The sequence below is a fragment of the Arachis hypogaea genome, chromosome 15, assembly GCF_003086295.3.
Source record: "Arachis hypogaea cultivar Tifrunner chromosome 15, arahy.Tifrunner.gnm2.J5K5, whole genome shotgun sequence".
Classification (NCBI taxonomy): Eukaryota; Viridiplantae; Streptophyta; class Magnoliopsida; order Fabales; family Fabaceae; genus Arachis; species Arachis hypogaea.
The window spans coordinates 137,301,060-137,319,492 of record NC_092050.1 but is presented as its reverse complement, the minus strand read 5'-3'; the positions used below and the strand labels follow the sequence as shown (position 1 = coordinate 137,319,492).

At 30.7% G+C, this 18,433-nt stretch overlaps 1 protein-coding gene across 2 annotated transcripts; it reads right to left on the bottom strand.

Moving 5' to 3' along the window:
• Positions 1-13,821: 13,821 nt before the first annotated feature.
• Positions 13,822-18,027, bottom strand: LOC112750846 (glutamate decarboxylase). Of its 2 annotated transcripts, none has more exons than XM_025799732.2 (6): positions 17,618-18,027; positions 17,097-17,301; positions 16,153-16,353; positions 15,501-15,969; positions 15,022-15,077; positions 13,822-14,555 (listed from the first exon to the last, which is right to left on the bottom strand). In XM_025799732.2, exons 1-6 carry the CDS (start codon positions 17,710-17,712, stop codon positions 14,076-14,078), a joined length of 1,506 nt encoding a protein of 501 aa, XP_025655517.1. In that variant the 5' UTR covers positions 17,713-18,027; the 3' UTR covers positions 13,822-14,075. The 2 variants fall into 2 exon arrangements, with proteins under 2 accessions (XP_025655517.1, XP_025655518.1); XM_025799733.2 differs by having other exon boundaries at positions 15,022-15,074; positions 17,618-18,007.
• Positions 18,028-18,433: the final 406 nt, after the last annotated feature.

Here is an 18,433-nt window from a genome sequence, read left to right as displayed (position 1 = left end):
ATTAGCAATCGATTCCAACTAGGCAATCAACAGGCACATTGTAGCAACGAAGCCTATTAACAATTAATAATCAATTAGGCAATTAACAATCAATTCTAACCAAGGTTGCGAGAACCGGACCAGTCAATAAACTGGTAAGGTCACTGGTTCAATGGTTTGACCGGAGTTCAACCGGGGTTCAACCGGTTTAATTAAATATTAAATAAAATTATTAAAAAACTTATATATAATTTTGAATATATAAATTCAATAATTTCTAGCTTAATAAAATTCAAAATTTCACAATTTCATACCATAAATTATCCATAATTTAATATTAGAAGTTCACAAATGACTTCAAACATCGAAGTTCATAACGAAAAACAACCAAAACGCAAATAATAACAAACACATAATGTTCTACTATCACAAAAGACATTAACAAACAAGTTTTCAACTAATCAAAGGTATCTTATCAAAAATCATAATTATCATTTATTTGTTATTTCTGATGTATGTAATGATTGATGTTGCAATAAAAGGTAAATTGAATCAAAGCACGAAACGACATATGCAAAGAAAAGAAACAATGACAAGGAAAAAGAAAAAGACACCAAATGGTGAAATTGAGTAATAGAAACAGGTCTGTGTTGGAGATGAAAGGGAAATACCACAAAACTATGGATAAGTGAATGAAATGAACTAGAATACAGACTGACAACAACACCAACAACAAATTTGGACAGCTAAAACACTAAAATTAAGAATAATTAAGGTTCAACACAATGGCCCCAGAAGCCATATCTCCCCCCAAACCAAATCACTATTCAACACACAGAAAATCAGAAATAACAAATAAATGATAAATCAGCAGACAATAATCTCAGAAAATCCAATTAATCAAGTGCTAAATGCCTAAACACTAAACCAGCAAGCAGACGCCGAGGAGATGGCTAATCAATGCTTACCGATTAACACAGAGAAGGCGAGGTCGGCGAGGAGGAACGCGAGCGATGGAGGACGCGACACCGGCGAATAGCCGAACACAGAGAAGGCGAGATCGGCGATTACAGAGACGCGGTGGGGGCTGTGGGGCTGCAGTACTCAAAACTGTCGCTGCGGTGGCTTCTATGGTTCACTTTCAGTCTTCAGAGAAGAGAGGAGAGGAGATGGGTTTACCGTTTACGCTTACGGGGAGGATAACATGAAAGGCGAGCAACGGCGACGACAGAGGACGCGACTTCGGCGAACACACAGAAGGGAGCTCGGCGATGTGCGACGCGGTGGGGGATGCGGTGGCGGCGGGGGGATGCAGTGGCGTACTTCTTGGTGGCTTCTATGGTTCTCAGAGAAGAGAAGAGAAGAGAGATGAGTTTGGGAAGAAGATGGGTTACGGGGATTGATTTAGGGAATTAGGGTTCAGTAACTTCAGTTTTGCTTTTGCCATTTTTTCCTTTTTTTTTAAACAAAACGGCGCCGTTTGGGGGGTTTATTGTCGAACCAAAAACCCGCCAAAAAACCGAACAGTTCTGCCGGTTCACCAGTTAACCGCCGGTTCGACCGATTTTGTGACTGATTTTTTGTCAGGCGGTTTTAGGCTTACCCAAACCGGCTAGATAACTGGTTCCCGATTAATCCGGTTGAACCAACCAGTCCAGTTCGATTTTTAGAACCATAATGCTTATACGGTTTAAAATTTAGTCCAAACAAACCAGGAAATCGGGTCACCCATTTTTCAGTCTCACTTCCTGAATCGGTCCAATTTTTTCAACTATGACATAAGGAAAAAACAAACCAATGAGCCATTCTCCCTTTTTCTAAAAGAAAAACAAATCACTCCTTTTAATTAACTCGAACGAAAAAAGGATAAAAGTAATTTTTTTTGTGAAAATATAATGAAAGTTGTGAGAACCGAATTGATAGTTGAACTAGTCAAGTTACTGGTTTATTAGTTTATTAGTTCAATCAATAGATTATTGGTTGAACCAAATAACCAATAAAATCGATCCTACATAAATAAAAAATAAAAAAAAAATCAAAAACTTAAAACTAAAATTTGAAATACATATCTTCACTAATATTTTATTATGTAAATATTTAAAATATTTAATATTTATTTTAGTAATGGTATAAATTGTAATAAGGGTTAAGTACGATCTTAGTCCTTAAGGTATTGGTCGAAATTTTTTTCGTTTCCAACCTTTTTTTGCATAAAAAATCGTCTCTAAGGTTTAACTTAATTTTAAAATTGTTATTTTTACTTAAATTTTAAATTTTATTACCAAATTACTCCTATTCAAAAAAATTATAAAATAAAAAAAAAAGAAAATAAAGAAAACGGATGAAGGAGAAAGGGAATCACGCGAGGGGAGGAAAGAAGAAGAACTGGAAAGGGAAGAAGGGAAAGAAAGGAAAAGGGGGAAAGGGGGGACGGCGTCGACGACAGCGAGGCTTGGAGCCGCCGTCGCCGTCGGGAATCAGAATCAGAGGGAGAGAGAGCCACTGCGACTTTGCCGAACTCAGCTCCTCTGCGACAACCTCCGCTCTGTCATTCGCGTCGATACTGTTCAGCCCCTCAACGAGCGTCGCATCATCGCCGAAGTCACCCTCGACTGCTTTTCACCCTCCTATGCTGTTGCCGCTGCAATGACGGCATCTTCTGGCAGGTGTTCTCCATTATCACCACTGGCGATTTTCGCAAGGTTTGGAACCTTCTAGAGTCTTCTAAAAGGGACTTGCTCTAGCTCCTCAGCATCTTCGATTCCAAAGGTACCAACCTCTCTCTCCCTCCAATTGCTGAAGGACCATGCTGAAGCTACAATGGAATTTGGTTAATCAGATTGGGAAATCTATCCTCCTTAGGGTTCCAATCTTGCTTCTGTTTTCAATTTTGTTAATAAGATTGTTAAACCCACTAATTCTGATTCTGACTTTGTTAATCTATTGTTAATCACATTGTTTTTAATTCTGATTTTGTTTCTTATTTTGTTAACCTATTGTTCTTCTGCTTCTGTTTCTTCTGCTTCTGTTTTTTACGCTTCTGATTCTACTTATGTTTTTGCTTCTATTTTTGTTTCCAATTCTGTTTATGTTTTTGTTTTTTTTATTATATTATTTTATGCTTCATTGTTGTTGCTAAAGATATTTTAAAACTAATTTAAACTTTATGGACGATTTTTTATGCAAAAAAAGGTTGGAGACGAAAAAAAATTTTGATCTATACCTTAAAGACTAAAATCGCACTTAACCTTTCTAATAAAATAAACATATAAAATTATAATACAGTAAAAATGTTAATAGTAAAAATAAAAAAATACAATATTATTATTAAAATATAAAATTAATATTTCATATAACTTAAGTTTAACTTAATTAAACTATATATAATTATAATGTAATATGAATTTTTATATAACATATATATTTTATATGTACAAATACATATAACAAATAAAAACTCTTTTTTTTTTAAGTTACACTAGGTTTCAATATATAATATTATAAACACAAAATGTAGTAAAGAGACAACTGGCTTAGTGGTAGAGTGGCATGCTAATAAGTCTCATGTTCAAGGTTTGAATTTTTGCTGTTGCATTTTTTGGAAAATATCACCAATTTTTCAGTTGTAATGGTCGGTCTAGTTTGATTTTTACAATTATGATAAAAATAGATAAATAAAAATATACGTGAGAATATAAAAAAGTTATATCTTGATGATATCTTCTTCATAATATAATACTTGATAATATATGAGAATAGATTTTCTCTTACAGAAAAACAATACACAAGAGTTAAGATAATATAAACTTGAAGTGTATTAAAAAAAATTTTAAGATATATTTATTGATGAATATTTTAAAACAAATAATAGTAAGATATTATTTACTTAATTCAAAAAACATCATCCGATGGAAAATATCACCGGTTTTTCAGTTGTAATGGTCGGTCTAGTTTGATTTTTACAATTACGATGAAAGTAGATAAATAAGAATATATATGGGAATATAAAAAGGTTATATCTTGAAGATATCTTCATAATATAATACTTGATAACGTATGAGAATAGATTTTCTCTTACAGAAAAATGATACACAAGAGTTAAGATAATGTAAACTTGAAGTGTATTAAAAACTTTTTTTTAAATATATTTATAGATGAATATTTTAAAACAAATAATAGTAAGATATTATTTACTTAATTCAAAAAATATCATCGGTTTTTTAGTTGAACCGGTAAATCTGGTTTGATTGTTACAACTACGATAAAAGTAGATAAATATGAGTATGAGTATATATATATGAGAATATAAAAGAGTTATATCTTGACGATATTCTGACAATATAACACTTGATAATTTATGATAATAGATTTTCTCTTACAAAAAAACGATACACAAGAGTTAAGATAATGTAAACTTGATACGTGTTAAAACCTTTTCTTTAATATATATTTATAGTTGAAGATTTTAAAATAAATAATAGTGAGATATTATTTACTTAATTCACTTACTAATTAGTGAAATCACCTTATGAAAATTTATGTCTCATTAATTGATAATATTAAATATTCCATACTCTATTATGATAGGACATCATAATTGATAATATTCTACACTTCATTACATAGTTGTCAGAACCGAATCGGTGATCGAACCGGTTAGATTACTGAATTACTGGGTCATTGGTTCAACCAGTGGGTCACTGGTTGAACCGGTTGACTCGGTCCTATTATAAATAAAAATAAAAAAAGTTAAAAATTTAAAATACATATTTTACTAATATTTTAAGAATTTTAAGCTATTTTAAAATAATATGGAATAAGAACAATAAATATTTTATTATTTTTACTCTATTATAGATATTTTTATTTTATTTTTTATATTAAAATAACTATTATTTTTATTTTTCAATAATTTATTAATTAATTTATATTTATTATATTATTATAGAAATCAAATTAAAAATTAAATACATATTTTAAAAAATATATTAATAACAATCAAATATCAATTCTTATATATAATTTATGGTGCAAAATGAGATAATAAATTAGTCACTAGTACAAAATACTTTCTCAATTTAATGAACAAGAAAAAAAATAAAACATAATACAATCAATATCAATATATTAATATATTTGTATACTATGTGTTGTTAGTTGTTACTATGTGAATCCATATTTAAAAGGATAAAAAAACATAAAAATTCAGTTATAGTTTATTATATATTTAACTTTTGTCATTTATTATATTGAAATACATGTTGGCGCAGTGGTAAGATGGGGGGCGTGATTGCTGGCTTCCCTGCGTTTGAATCCCGCGTCACTCATTTTTTGAGTAATTTGGACAGGAGCTTCTACCATGGTTCGGTAGCGCGCGGGTGCACCATGGACCCGCGCAGGTCTAGTGGAATATGGGATGCGAACCGGTCGGTTTTTAACGGGTTTGACCACCGTTGACCGATTTAATTGCAGGTCCGGTCCAAACTACTGACTGAACCAGCCAGACCATCGATTCGACCGGTGGATCTAGTGGAATATAGGGTGCGAACTGATCGGTTTTCAACGGATTTAACCACCGTTAACCGGCTTAATTGCAGGTCCGGTCCAAAACTACTAACCGAATTGGCCAATTACCGATTCACCGGTTTTTCGATCGAACCGACCAGTCCGGTCCGATTCTGATAACACTGCTTCATTATGTATGATAATACTCCACTATATGTGTTATGAGGATTTTTAATAAATCTGAGTTTGTTCGATATTTATGATATGGGAATGAAATTTACACTTCTTTTGCGGGTACTAGTTTTTATATGCACCAAAAAGTTCACTTTTGAACGAAATAAAAAATTCAGAAATATAAAATATAAATTGAAATTAATTTGCTCGAAATTGAAATTATTAAAAAAAAATAAAAGACTTCAATTTAAAGAAAGTAATGAATGCCTTCAACACAGTCGAAGGAATTTGAATTTAAACTGAGGACTTTTAGAAAGAAAAGAAATGATTTTGCTGAAGGAAAAAATTTGCATGAAGGAAAATTACAGGAATTTAAAAAGATAAATGTAAAGACAGAAAGATATGGAAGTATAGAAATGAATTCAAGACAGACTAAAAAATTTGCTAAGATGTGAGTGTACAAAAGAGCTTTTTAAAAACGAATTTCAACTTCTGTTTTTTTCAAGCCTTTTTAATTTATAGAGCAATCTAATCAATCTTACACTGACAGATGTCCCTTCTAAATCCAAAAAATAACTACTGTTTCCACTAAGTACAGAATCAGATAACTACTCTTGTGTGACATCTTGTCAATCCTAATACATTGTATGCGGAACCTCATTTTTGGACAAGATATAAAAGGATCAAAATCTCTCTTTTTTTTTTGTCATCCTTTTCTTTAAATTAACATTCTTGTAAATTCAACCAAAATTATTTCAATCTACAAGCTCTTTGATTACCAAATTTTTAATTAATAATATGATATCCACAATAATAACTATTTTATAATAATTTTAATATTTTTTGTATTTTTTGTTAGCTATACAGCAAGAAAAACTAATCACACAAATAATATTAGGAAAATTATGAGAAGTTAATGGAATATTTATACAATGTGAACAATGGAGGTTTATGGAGTATTAGAGATATAACCATTAGTATTACCTTTTTCCATCAGCTGAAATTTTTGAGATGAGTGGTATCATGACATAGTATTAGAGCTCTAAATCCGAAAGGAAGAGTTTGATTCTTGGTAAACTCAAAAATCAGTTTAAATTTTTGGGAAGATGTTTATTATCCGATGGTTATTTTAGATAGTATAGGGAATGTTCATTTTGTAACTCAATAGCCCATTATACACATTATACAAATAGTCCATTGTCTTCCTAGCAGGACTCATAGTATTATATAAAAACATATGTACTCAAATGGTTATTCTAAATAGTATCGGGGATGTTCATTTTGTAACTCAATAACCCATTATACATATTGTACAAATGGTCCATTATCTCCCTAGCGGGACTCATAGTATTATATAAAAACATATCTACTAATATCAGTAGAAAATTGAAATGAAATCGTATTAAAAGGTGAATCATAAATAACTAAATTAAAAATTTAGGTGTGTCTACATTTAATTAACATGTTTGTACAGTTATTCTCTTTCTCGAATATATGATTTGAGTCACATTTTATTTTTTGGCTAATAAAATTTGATCACTGCTTAGAAGTAAAAAGCGAACTTTTATTTTTGTATATTGGATTATGAGTGGTGAAGTCTTTAAAAGTGATCTAAATTAGGTGTTAAACGTTATTGTGGGTGTTTACAAAACGTCAGTGACGTTTTCACTTTATATAATTAAAATAATATTTTTTTTACAAAACGTCAATGACGTTTTTTCATTTTATAATTAAAAAATATTTTTTTACAAAACGTTGGTGACGTTTTGTTTTTTTATATTTAAAAAAATATTTGTTTTACAAAATGTTAGTGACGTTTTGTACTACCATCATAGCATTGTAAAATACCAAAATGAACAAATATTGTCGTATTTCACATTAAAATTATCCATATCTAAAAATTTTAGCCGTAAAAAGCCTGTAAGAGAGTCATGCAAATAGCTCTGACAAAAATTTAAAACTATTCTAAAGTCTATTTCTGACTTTCTGCGCTTAGATGTTATTATATTTTTGTGAATAATGCTAGGAAGATAAAAAAAAATCGTCCGAATTTGTTTTATTTAATATTTATTAATTATCATAATAATTAATAAATATTAAATAAGATAAGTTAGGATTATTTTTGATTAATTTTTTTTGTTTTAAATATTTCCGATTTTCGTTGCAAAATAACGAAGAGCCCAAAATATATCTCAAAATTTACAAAATGATTGAGCAATTATTCAAATTTACACTAAAAGCTACGTTAAAATTACCATAATGATCTCGAAGAATATCACAACATGCTTCCAATTCGGAATCAATAACTGGCTTATTTGTGTTGATCTTTATCCTAAGATTCGATAAGCAACGCCAAGTTATGTGAATAATTGAAAACTACAACACTTAAATCTTATTCTTATTCATGCACTCCATTAAAGATTGATATTCTTTGGTCAGACTCAAACTTTGACGGACACACAAATTCAAATTACAACCCAAATTCTCAAAGGTCCAGCCATTATGTTGGTATCTGCAGCAAGCTATAACAAAAAAAAAAAAAACAAAGGCCGCGAAACCCATTGAAATTAGGAGTAAACTTCCTTCATATTGTTACCAAATCAATCGAGGAGTTATTAATTCCAAAATGTTTGAAGGAAGTTATTAATGTCATTGCTAATTCACTCTTTGTTACGGGACAATCAACGAGGACATAAAACATCTAGATAGCCGTTGGAAGAGAGACTAAAATTAAAATCGAGAACAAAAACTTATAGTGCAAAGTGTATATTATTAAATTATTTTCAAATATTCTGTTTGATTTAAGAATAAATAAATCTAAGATAAAGATAAGATTAAATAATAAAAAATAAAATTGTAATTAAATTTATGTATTTTATTGGGTTGAATTTGTGAGTCATAAGATTTTTTATTGTTGTCATGGGCTAAGGTAGAAAAGTAGTTTAATACCCTCCACAAGCTGATGGATGGAAGATGTCAATAATCCACGGCTTGGATAAGTTCCGATAAAATTGTTGAAGAAGACGCTTTTGACAACAATAAAGAAGTCTCATGGCCCACAAATTCAAGCCAACAGAATACATAAATTTAGTTATAATTTTGGTTTTTTTTTTTGATGAAAAATATTATATTTTTTTTAAGAAAAAATTCACCTGAAATAGAATGGTATAAATATAGAAGTCCAACTAATTGTTCCATTATGTACAATTGCAACTCCAATAGCATAAAAATTTAACTATCAGTTATCAACACAGATTCGAACACATCACAACACTAAAAGCGAACCCTAAGTGTGGGGAGGTCGGTCAGTACCTGACTTCCGGAGGTAATTTCTTTTCTGTACACCAGTAAATTAGGATATTTAGTTAGATTCTCTTTCTTTTATAGAATAGGATAAATTGCACAGTAATATATTAGTTGCATGCATGCTCTGCTTGATTGAAAAGACAATAAGTTTCTTCTAAAACTCTATCTTTTGAACAAAATTTCACTAATTTTTAAAATTTTTATGATAAATTTGCTTGAAGTTTTATTTGGAACATGATTTTTGAGCTAAAGAACACACAACCTGTGAAGATTTGAGCTTTTATACATGGTTACATTATTTAACCATAATTAATTTATTCTTGTGTGTTTACTTCTCTATGATTGTAATCTATATTTTGTTTTATTTTATATGTCCAATATTTATTATATTTATATGCTTGCACATGATTGAGGCCATTATTTGTTTAAACTCACTCATCCAAATTAAGCCTACCCTTTTCAATTACCTTTGTTAACCACTTTGAGCCTTTAAATTCCATTTGTTCTATATTTCACCACATTACTAGCCTTAAGCGGAAAAACAATTGTATATCCCAAATTGAATTTTTGGTTAGTTTAAGATAGAATTGTGTGTGCTAGTTAAGTATGGAAAATTGTGGGAACAAAAGTTATTAAGGGAATGTGTCATGATAATACAATGAGAATTTGGATACCTACTCATGTGAAACTATAAGAATTAAAAATCTATGTGCATTGATAAGCTATGTTTATTTTTATGTTAAAAAAAAAACCAATAAATAAATAAGGAGACAAAATTACCCCAATGCTAAATTAAGAATTCAAGGATCAATGCACATATGATAAAAATTAAAATAAAAAAGTTGATACATGAGTATGGAATGTAAAAGGAGAATTCTGAGTAGTTAGGCATGAATTCTAAAGTTATGTAAAATATATAGGTTGGGTTGAAGCTTGGGTTAATTAAAGATTCAATCTATAAGCTCACTTGACCATATATGTATCCCTACCTTTACCTTAGCCCCATTACAACCTTGAAAAGACCTCATGATATTTGCATTGATATGTTAACTGTTGTTGATTGATTAGGAGAAAAACAAAAGTTAGAGAGCATGATTAGAAAAGGATAGAGTGATTACCCTATACACTAGAGAGACTAGAGTGTACATACACCATCAGTGAGGGTTCCATTGTTGAATTTCTATGTTCCCTGCTTTCATGAGCTATCCTCTTGCATTTTTATCTGCTCTTACTTTATAAGAATTAAATTAGTGGAATTTGAATTATGATTGTTTTGAAGAACTTATTTACTTTTGATCAAGTGGACAAGAATCATATAGTTGCATTGCATGAGTTTCGCATGTTCATACTTATTTACTTCATCTCCTTCAATTAAGCATGAGGACATGCTAATGTTTAAGTGTGGGGAGGTTGATAAACCACTATTTTATGGTTTATATTGTGTTTAATTGTGTGGTTTTACCATGATCCTAACCCACTTATTCATTAAAATAGCATGCATTTATATTTCCTTCATGAAATTATTACATGAGTGAAAACTGCTTCCTAGAGACTTTTAATTATACATTTTACTTCTCCTTTATTCCATTCGATGCCGTGATCTGTGTGTTAAGCGTTTCAGGTTTTATAGGGCAAGAATGAGTTGGAGATTGGAAAGGAAGCTAGCAAAAATGGAAGGAACACAAGAAATTGAGGAGATGACCAGCGAGAAGCGACGCGGACGCATGGACGACGCGACCGCGCGGAGAAGGTCAAATCGCAGTGACGCGGCCGCATGGATGACGCGACCGCGCAAAATAGAAAAGCACGAGCGACGCGGAGGCGTGGACGACGCGTCCGCGTGGCAAATTAGGTAAGACCACATTGGGTTTCTTTTGTGATTTGGTAACATTGGACGGCGAAGACTTCGATAACTTCTTATTAGTAGTTGGACGTGGACAGTAGTACGATTTTAATTTGGTGAAAAAAATTTTCATCTTCAAATGTGGAATTGAATTGTTTGTGGACAGTAGGTCTGATACCATGATAAAACTATGAAAAAATGAGATCGAACCCGCAACCTCTTAATTGAATATGGGGAAATTATGCCATTTGAGCTATAGCTTCTTGGCGAAGAATATTGTACTTTGTATGTTTTGATTGATTGAATTGAATTGAATTGTATTGTAAATTATGAAGGTAAAACTAAATATATATAGAGCATTGGCCTATAAAAGATAAGAACAAATAAAGATAAAATAAGAACAAATAAATATAAGATAAGGATAAGATAAGATAAAATAATAAAAACTAAAATTATAACTGAATTTACGTATTCTATTGAGTTAAATTTATAGGTCACGAAATTTTTTTACTATTGTCATGGGCTAAAATAAAAGAGTAGTTTAATATCCTAAATTTATAATCTCGTTTCTGAAGTAATTAGTCGACTTCTAATGTAATGAGATTTGTGTAAATTTGTTTCCGAAATAACTACTCAACTTCTAAAATAGTTAGATTACTCAACTTATTTTTTGAGGTTGATTTTTATTTAATATTTGACTTACTCAAGTTCATATGGTATTTACAAAAATTTCTTAATTTATCGATCGACATACTTAAATAAACGTTAGTGAGTATATTAATAAAATTATTAAATTATATTTAAATTTATTAAATACTTTTTTATCTATTATGAATTTATTTATTTTTTTCAATTAAATATTTTTTTCGTCATATTTGTTATACACATTTATTTTTGAACAATGTTACTTAGTCAGTAAATATTATATTTTTTATTTAATTATTCTGTTGGTATGTATAATTTCACAAAATTTTTAATTAGATTTTTATACTTTTTTTTCTTTTAATTTGGTCTCTGTACAATTTTTTTTTAATTAGGTCTCTCTCGACAGTAGTTGGTTTAATTGTATAGGAATCAAACTAAAAAAAATTTGTGCAAGAACCCAAATAAAAGGGAAAAAAAGTATAGAGACCCAATTAAAAAAAATTGATGCAAGGATTCAATTAAAAGGAAAAAATATAGGAACCTAATTAAAAATTTTGCAAAACTATAGGACCAACCGAATAATTAAACTAAATGTGTATTTTTTTGTCAGCACTTGACCAGCAAAAATTTACACCCATATTTATAAAACATTTTGTACACAAAAAACATATAATTTACATCTATATTTACCAGAATTTTATATAAATCTATATTTATCGAAATTTTATATATAAATTAATACATTTTACATCTATATTTTTCAGAATTTGTACATATAAATTAATAAATTTTATTTATTAAAAATAATTTAATATTTATAATGGTCAAATAATAATAAAAAAGACTAAAAATTACTAGCCTCCATAAATTTCTCTTATCTTTTACTTCATCTATGTATATGTTTAAATTTTATTTATCTTCCTGACGAAGCTATTGGTTCTGTCTTTTTATATTATTAAAAAAAAAATTACTTTTTACTTCTATATTATTCACCATTTATTAGAATTTTTTAGCGTCCGTATTTTCCTTTGGTCATAGTCTCATGTTTTTTATTTTACAGATTTTAATAGCTGACCAATATTGGTAAAATAATTTTGTGATCCTAAATGATTTATAATAATAATTTGGTAGATATTTTCATAATGACATCTTTATATAAAGATAGCATTGTAAATCATTAGATAAATTGATATGTTTGACTAAATATATTTGATTAATCATCTAAGGATTCATAATATCATCTTCATATAAAGATGTCATTATCTGAATAGTTGCCTAATAATTTTATAGCAACTACTCCGATATCCATACAAAATTAGAAAGTAAATTACTTTCTATTGTATATTGATGTATATAATAAAGGTTATTTTAAGATGATTATGTTACAGTAATTATCATGATTATGTTTTAATTTTTAAATTTAAATTCAAATTTTATTTTATAATTTAATTAAACAAATTTAAACAAAAACATTTTAATCATTTTTATTAATTCTTAAATATTATTTTTTATAATATTAAAAAATTTATTTAATCCTTTTAAAAATATCAATTAAAAAAATATTTTATTTTATATAATTAATTTAAAGAAATATTAATCTTAAAAGATATATAATATATTTTTAAAATAAAAATAAAAATATTTATTAATGTAAATATAGTTTCATCGTACTAGAGCAAAAAACACTTAGCAAAACACTTTTTCACTTTGAAGACTTCATCACTTTACAATATTTTTTTTGAGACTTCATCACTTGCTTTTGGCTTACGGATATTTAAATCTTTAAAAATTTAAAAATATATTTAAATTTTTAAATTTTTTAAAATTTAGACACATCCGCTTCTCTATTTATTTGGATCAGTACCCAACGAAAAAATCAATATGCCTTTGTAATGACGTGACCGATATACAGATACATACGTTAGAGAATTTTAAAATGAGACAAATTAGACCCAGAAATCAATATATCCAAATTTTTTGAGAAGACTTAAATATTTGCAGACCAAAAGGTCAATGACCAATTTGTCCTTTTTTTTTCATACACACATTCAGCCATTCACACTTGAAAACTCTTCAACCATAACCCTTAAAAACTATTCAACCATAACCCAACTATTGGTGGGATTCAAATCTAGTACAACCTATGAAGTACAGACACTTTTTAAATTTACCGTATTTACGTGTCGAATACATTTTGAACATGACATTCTTCAATATTTCGATACTCGTCCGATACGCGTATCTTCTGTGTCCAATTATATCTTAATAAAGAATAAAAATTTCTTCTCCGCATATCCCGTGTCCGTATCTATTCATCATAGGTATAAATATCTAAAAGACAACTAACCTTACCCCAATACACAAGCCTCGGCCACGAAAGCTTCACAAATATTTAATAAGCAAATGTTCTACATCAATTCATTATGGGAAAAACAATAGTAATTAGGATCCATCATGCACTGGCATTGCTTATTGCTTTATAGAACTACACATATATACATACCGAAGGGGACAACCTCGTAGCAACATGCACACACATACATAATGTTCTGGTAAAAGCAAATATGCAAAAACAACTCATCACACAAAGGCACCCCAAAACTCAAAAGATTTCATGAGATGCCTAACATGCTCCAACTCTTTTGCCATCCACAAGCCTCTTCCAATACAAGGCAATCTCTTTCTGAGTCTCTAATGCACTCTTCTTAGCCTTCTCACTTGTCTCATTATTAGCAACAGCTACCACATGTGCCTTTTTTGTTGATAGAGGGCTTGGAAGTGTGTCCAAGAGATCCACAACTTTCACTATGTCGGACACGAGTCTCTCCGCCAATCCGCGGCTGAAATCCTCCCTGATCACCACCCGGAGGACCGCAATGTGCTGCGCGTCTGGCGGCATTGTGTAGGCCGGAACTATCCAGCCAAATTTTCTCAGATGGTCTGACACCTCAAACACTGTGTGTTGGCTGCTGTCTTTCAAAGAGAAGGCGACAAGCGGCACGCCAACGTCCTTAGAGACGATATTGAACCGGCCCATTTTCTCAATTCCCTCCCTCAGAATTCTTGCATTCTCCCTGCAGTTCTCCATGATATTTTTGTAGCCCTTTTGTTTTACAAGAGCAAGAAAAACAACCATGTGTATTTAAGTAAGACAGATATTGCACAATGAAGCAGATATGTAAAGAAATAGGGCTAATATGTGGGAAGTTCTGTCTAGGATGTTGATTATGTGATTCTCTATGTAGTTATAATTTTTCAACTTTGGTTTAGTGGTTGAATGGTGGCAACTGTTCAATGAATTTTTAAACTAGTCAATTATTTTCCTATTATATTTTGCCTTTATCCTTGCCCTTTTATCATATTCATACAAATTGGAAGCTAAATCTCTTCAAATACTTAAGCAATATTAATAAGTTGGTTCCATTTAAAACAATTTGCGTAAACACAGGGAAACTTATGAGTAATCTTAAACCTTTCATGTAGTATCCTCTCTATCTGGATTAACCTAAAATACAAGGAATTATCATGCTTATAATTAAAATTCAGAATAAACACAATACTATAATTACCTCAGTGCCAAGCCGTATAAATTGGTAATATTGAGCAATAATTTGACTAGAGCCTGCTGAAAGAAAATGAACAACAAACAAAAGCAGGGTTGTGTTGTTAAAAAAGATAATTGCTACAGAAAGAAAGGACACCATTCAATGAGACATAGCTTCACATTCTAGGTAGGGACAAGATTGTTTCAGCTCACTTCAAATTTGATGGATTCTAGTCTCTAGACAGACATATGCAGAGAGATACTGAAAACAACTCTTGGATTTTGATAGCTCCTCGAGCTGAACGCTTAAAAGGGTGACTACTATATGAAGATGATAGTCGAGAACTGTTAAATATTTTGACATATATATTTGATTAAACTGTTTAACATAAACACGTATTCACATCTTAGCTATTATCTTTGTGAAGATATTTTCATGTGAACAGCCAACTACTTAAAGATAAAAAGATAGCAATTGCAAAAATTTGGTAACTCATCCATTACCTTTGGAGAAATTGAGGGTAAATGTTGGCTGATCCGATCCGAGATAGTTTATGTGAAAAACAAGTTCCTCTGGCAAGTCATCTTTACTCCTCCAAACAACCCAACCGACACCGGGGTAGACAAGACCATACTTATGACCACTAACATTGATGCTCTTCACTAATGGTAAGCGAAAATCCCACTCAAGATCAGGGTAGAGAAATGGGGCAATGAACCCTCCGCTGGCAGCATCAACATGAATCGAGGTATTCCATCCTGTCTCCTTATTCTTCTTAGTAAGAAGCTCATTAAGAAGCTTCACATCTTCAAACTCTCCGGTGAGTGTCGACCCCAAAATCGCCGCCACACAGATGGTGTTCTCATCAACCATTTCAACTGCTTTCACAGGGTCCATCACATAGCATCCTTCTGTGAGTTTCACTTCCTTAAGCTCAACCTCAAAATACCGTGCAAACTTCTCCCAACAAACCTGTGTAGCATATTTCAAAGAGTATCAGATGTCAATATCTAAAGGGACAAAGCTTCCAAAACCTGCCACAAATCAATTAAATCACTTCCTTTCTACCACATCTCAAAATTAATTTATAGACTATGTATCTCCTATCCGATGATAGGAGCATGCCACGAAGACTAAATAGAAGTTGAGATTGACCTGCACATTAGCGCCGGTAACTATGTTAGGCTTATCATAAGGTTTGCCTTCTGCTTTTCTCTTTGCCTGCCATTTCCTTTTAAAAGCTAGACCTGCCAACATTATTGCCTCTGATGATCCGACGGTTCCCACACCGACTGCAGCCTCATCCTCACCAATAGGAGCATGGTATAGGTGCGCTATCATATTAACGCACCTATTCTGCACAATTGAACAAATTATACTTGTCAATGTCTCATGTTTAAATTGTAACTACCAGCTAATAAATTATTTACATATATAATATTACAGCTTTCAATAGTTCAATGTTACTACTTCACATAAGATTCAGAATTCAGTGGCTATTTCAGTTATAGCAATTCACTCCATTTTCTGACCAGAAAACACACGAGATCCAAAAAGTTGCCAACAGAAACACCAAATTTTGAGGGCAAACATCATAAAAACCAAAATCTATCTATCATATGTAAGCTACTTTTTTATTCTAGTCTATGCTTTGACATCAAAAAAATAAATAAATAAATAAAAAATCCCCCTTTCTCCAACACCTGTTACTGATAGATCTATTGTCCAACCAACGAAAATCTCAGCCATAAATTTATAAATTATAAGAACTTAAGGGTTTAAATAAGGTTATGATCCATGTAAAATTTAGCAATTTTATGGTAAACTAAACCTATGGTTCCTGATGATTCAAAGATAAGTAACCATATCCAAATTTATTTAATTTTGGATGGCAGAAGGGACTGATTTCACTTCTGAATACTTTTTTTCTTTACCAAAACCACCAAAAGAAAAAGTCTGTAAGGCCAAAAAACCTATTTAAGCCATGATTCAAACAATCTTGGTCATGATTGAAGAGATCTCACATGACCCCCAATTAGTTTTTTATGATCAAGTGAAGTGATAAATAAATAAAGAAGGAAAGAAAGAAAGAGAGAAACCTGGAGCTCAGTGGTGACAGGATACTCATCCATGTCAACATAGTTCTTGTTAAGCGAAGCCATGATGAGCTTATCACACTCAGGCTCCATCCAAGTGGTCACAAAAGATGCCAAGTTAAGCCTTGGTGTTCCATCCAACATCAACTCATCGTTTATGATCTGATATGCTGCATCCTTTGGTATACACTTCTCTGGCATCTTGAACCTTCACTCCAACACAATCAACCAAGCATTAATTAATTTTACCCAATAAAATCTACACGTGCCAAATTACTTTAATATCGATCATTTGTGAAATTAAGATTATTAGAAAGCCTATATAAAATTTCAAGCAATCCTGAAAGAAAGTTATTGGTTGAGAAGCGTTCTAGAGATTATGCCATTCATGTACTTGTGGAGAAGTGATATCATGACAAAGATTACATAAAACTAAGCGTATGAGTGTTGAATTTGGTGAAGAAATGAGTGTGAAGTTGTGACTAGTGCAAAAATAAAGGGGAGATATTAAGATATATATAGACCTGGGAATAGGGTCACGAACATATCTGGAAGCAAAAGTAGAGTGCAAGCTTTGTGTTTGTTCTTCAGGATCTGTGACAGCGGAGGTGATCACCATTTTGGGTTGTTTTCTTTGTGAACCAACAAAGAAGAAGAAGAAGAAGAAGAAGAAGACAAAAACACTGAAGTGTGAAAACTCCTAAGAAAGCGAGAGTAAGGGTGTATTAAAGTGTAGAATGACAGGTAACAAGAGAGGAAGAGTTAGATATGAATGGATAAAGAAATGGAAAGAAAAGTGGTTGGTAATGTGTGCATGAAGAATCAGGTTGAGGGATCTCTCAACTCTCAACACGTAGATATGTGATTTGTCACTTCTGGGAACTTTCAGTTTTCGTTCGATTAACCTTAAATCTATGGGAATAATTGTCTATATAACTATATATAATTGAATTTGTTCATATAAGCTAAGACTTTATTACTATTTATTATTTTTACTATTTTTATTATTTTTATTACTATAATATTTGAAAATCTAACATTTATTATTTTTATTATATGATATAGTTAAAAATATTAAACTTATTTTATTTTAATTATATTAAAATTAACATAATTTTTACTAAAATAAATCATTTCCGTAAAATTCCTGTGGAAATGGAAATTAACAGAAAAGAATTATTTTCATCCCTTCTTACATACCACCACATAGAGAGAATAAAGTTTATGCTATATACTAATATGTGAAATTTCTAGTTACTAGCACCTATCAGATTATTAATTATTATCTTTTCAAATGATTTAAAATTAGTATCAAAAGAAATCAATCCCATGTAGAGAAT

Bases quoted from the DNA above. Each gene is read 5' to 3' on its own strand.
- LOC112750846 (XM_025799732.2), bottom strand. From the start codon at position 17,712: ATGGTGATCACCTCCGCTGTCACAGATCCTGAAGAACAAACACAAAGC. The intron at 17,302-17,617 runs GTCTATATATAT...GTTGGAGTGAAG, and splicing joins GTTCGTGACCCTATTCCCAG to GTTCAAGATGCCAGAGAAGT. The intron at 15,078-15,500 runs GTAATGGATGAG...ATTTTCTTTCAG, and splicing joins TACCCTCAATTTCTCCAAAG to CAGGCTCTAGTCAAATTATT.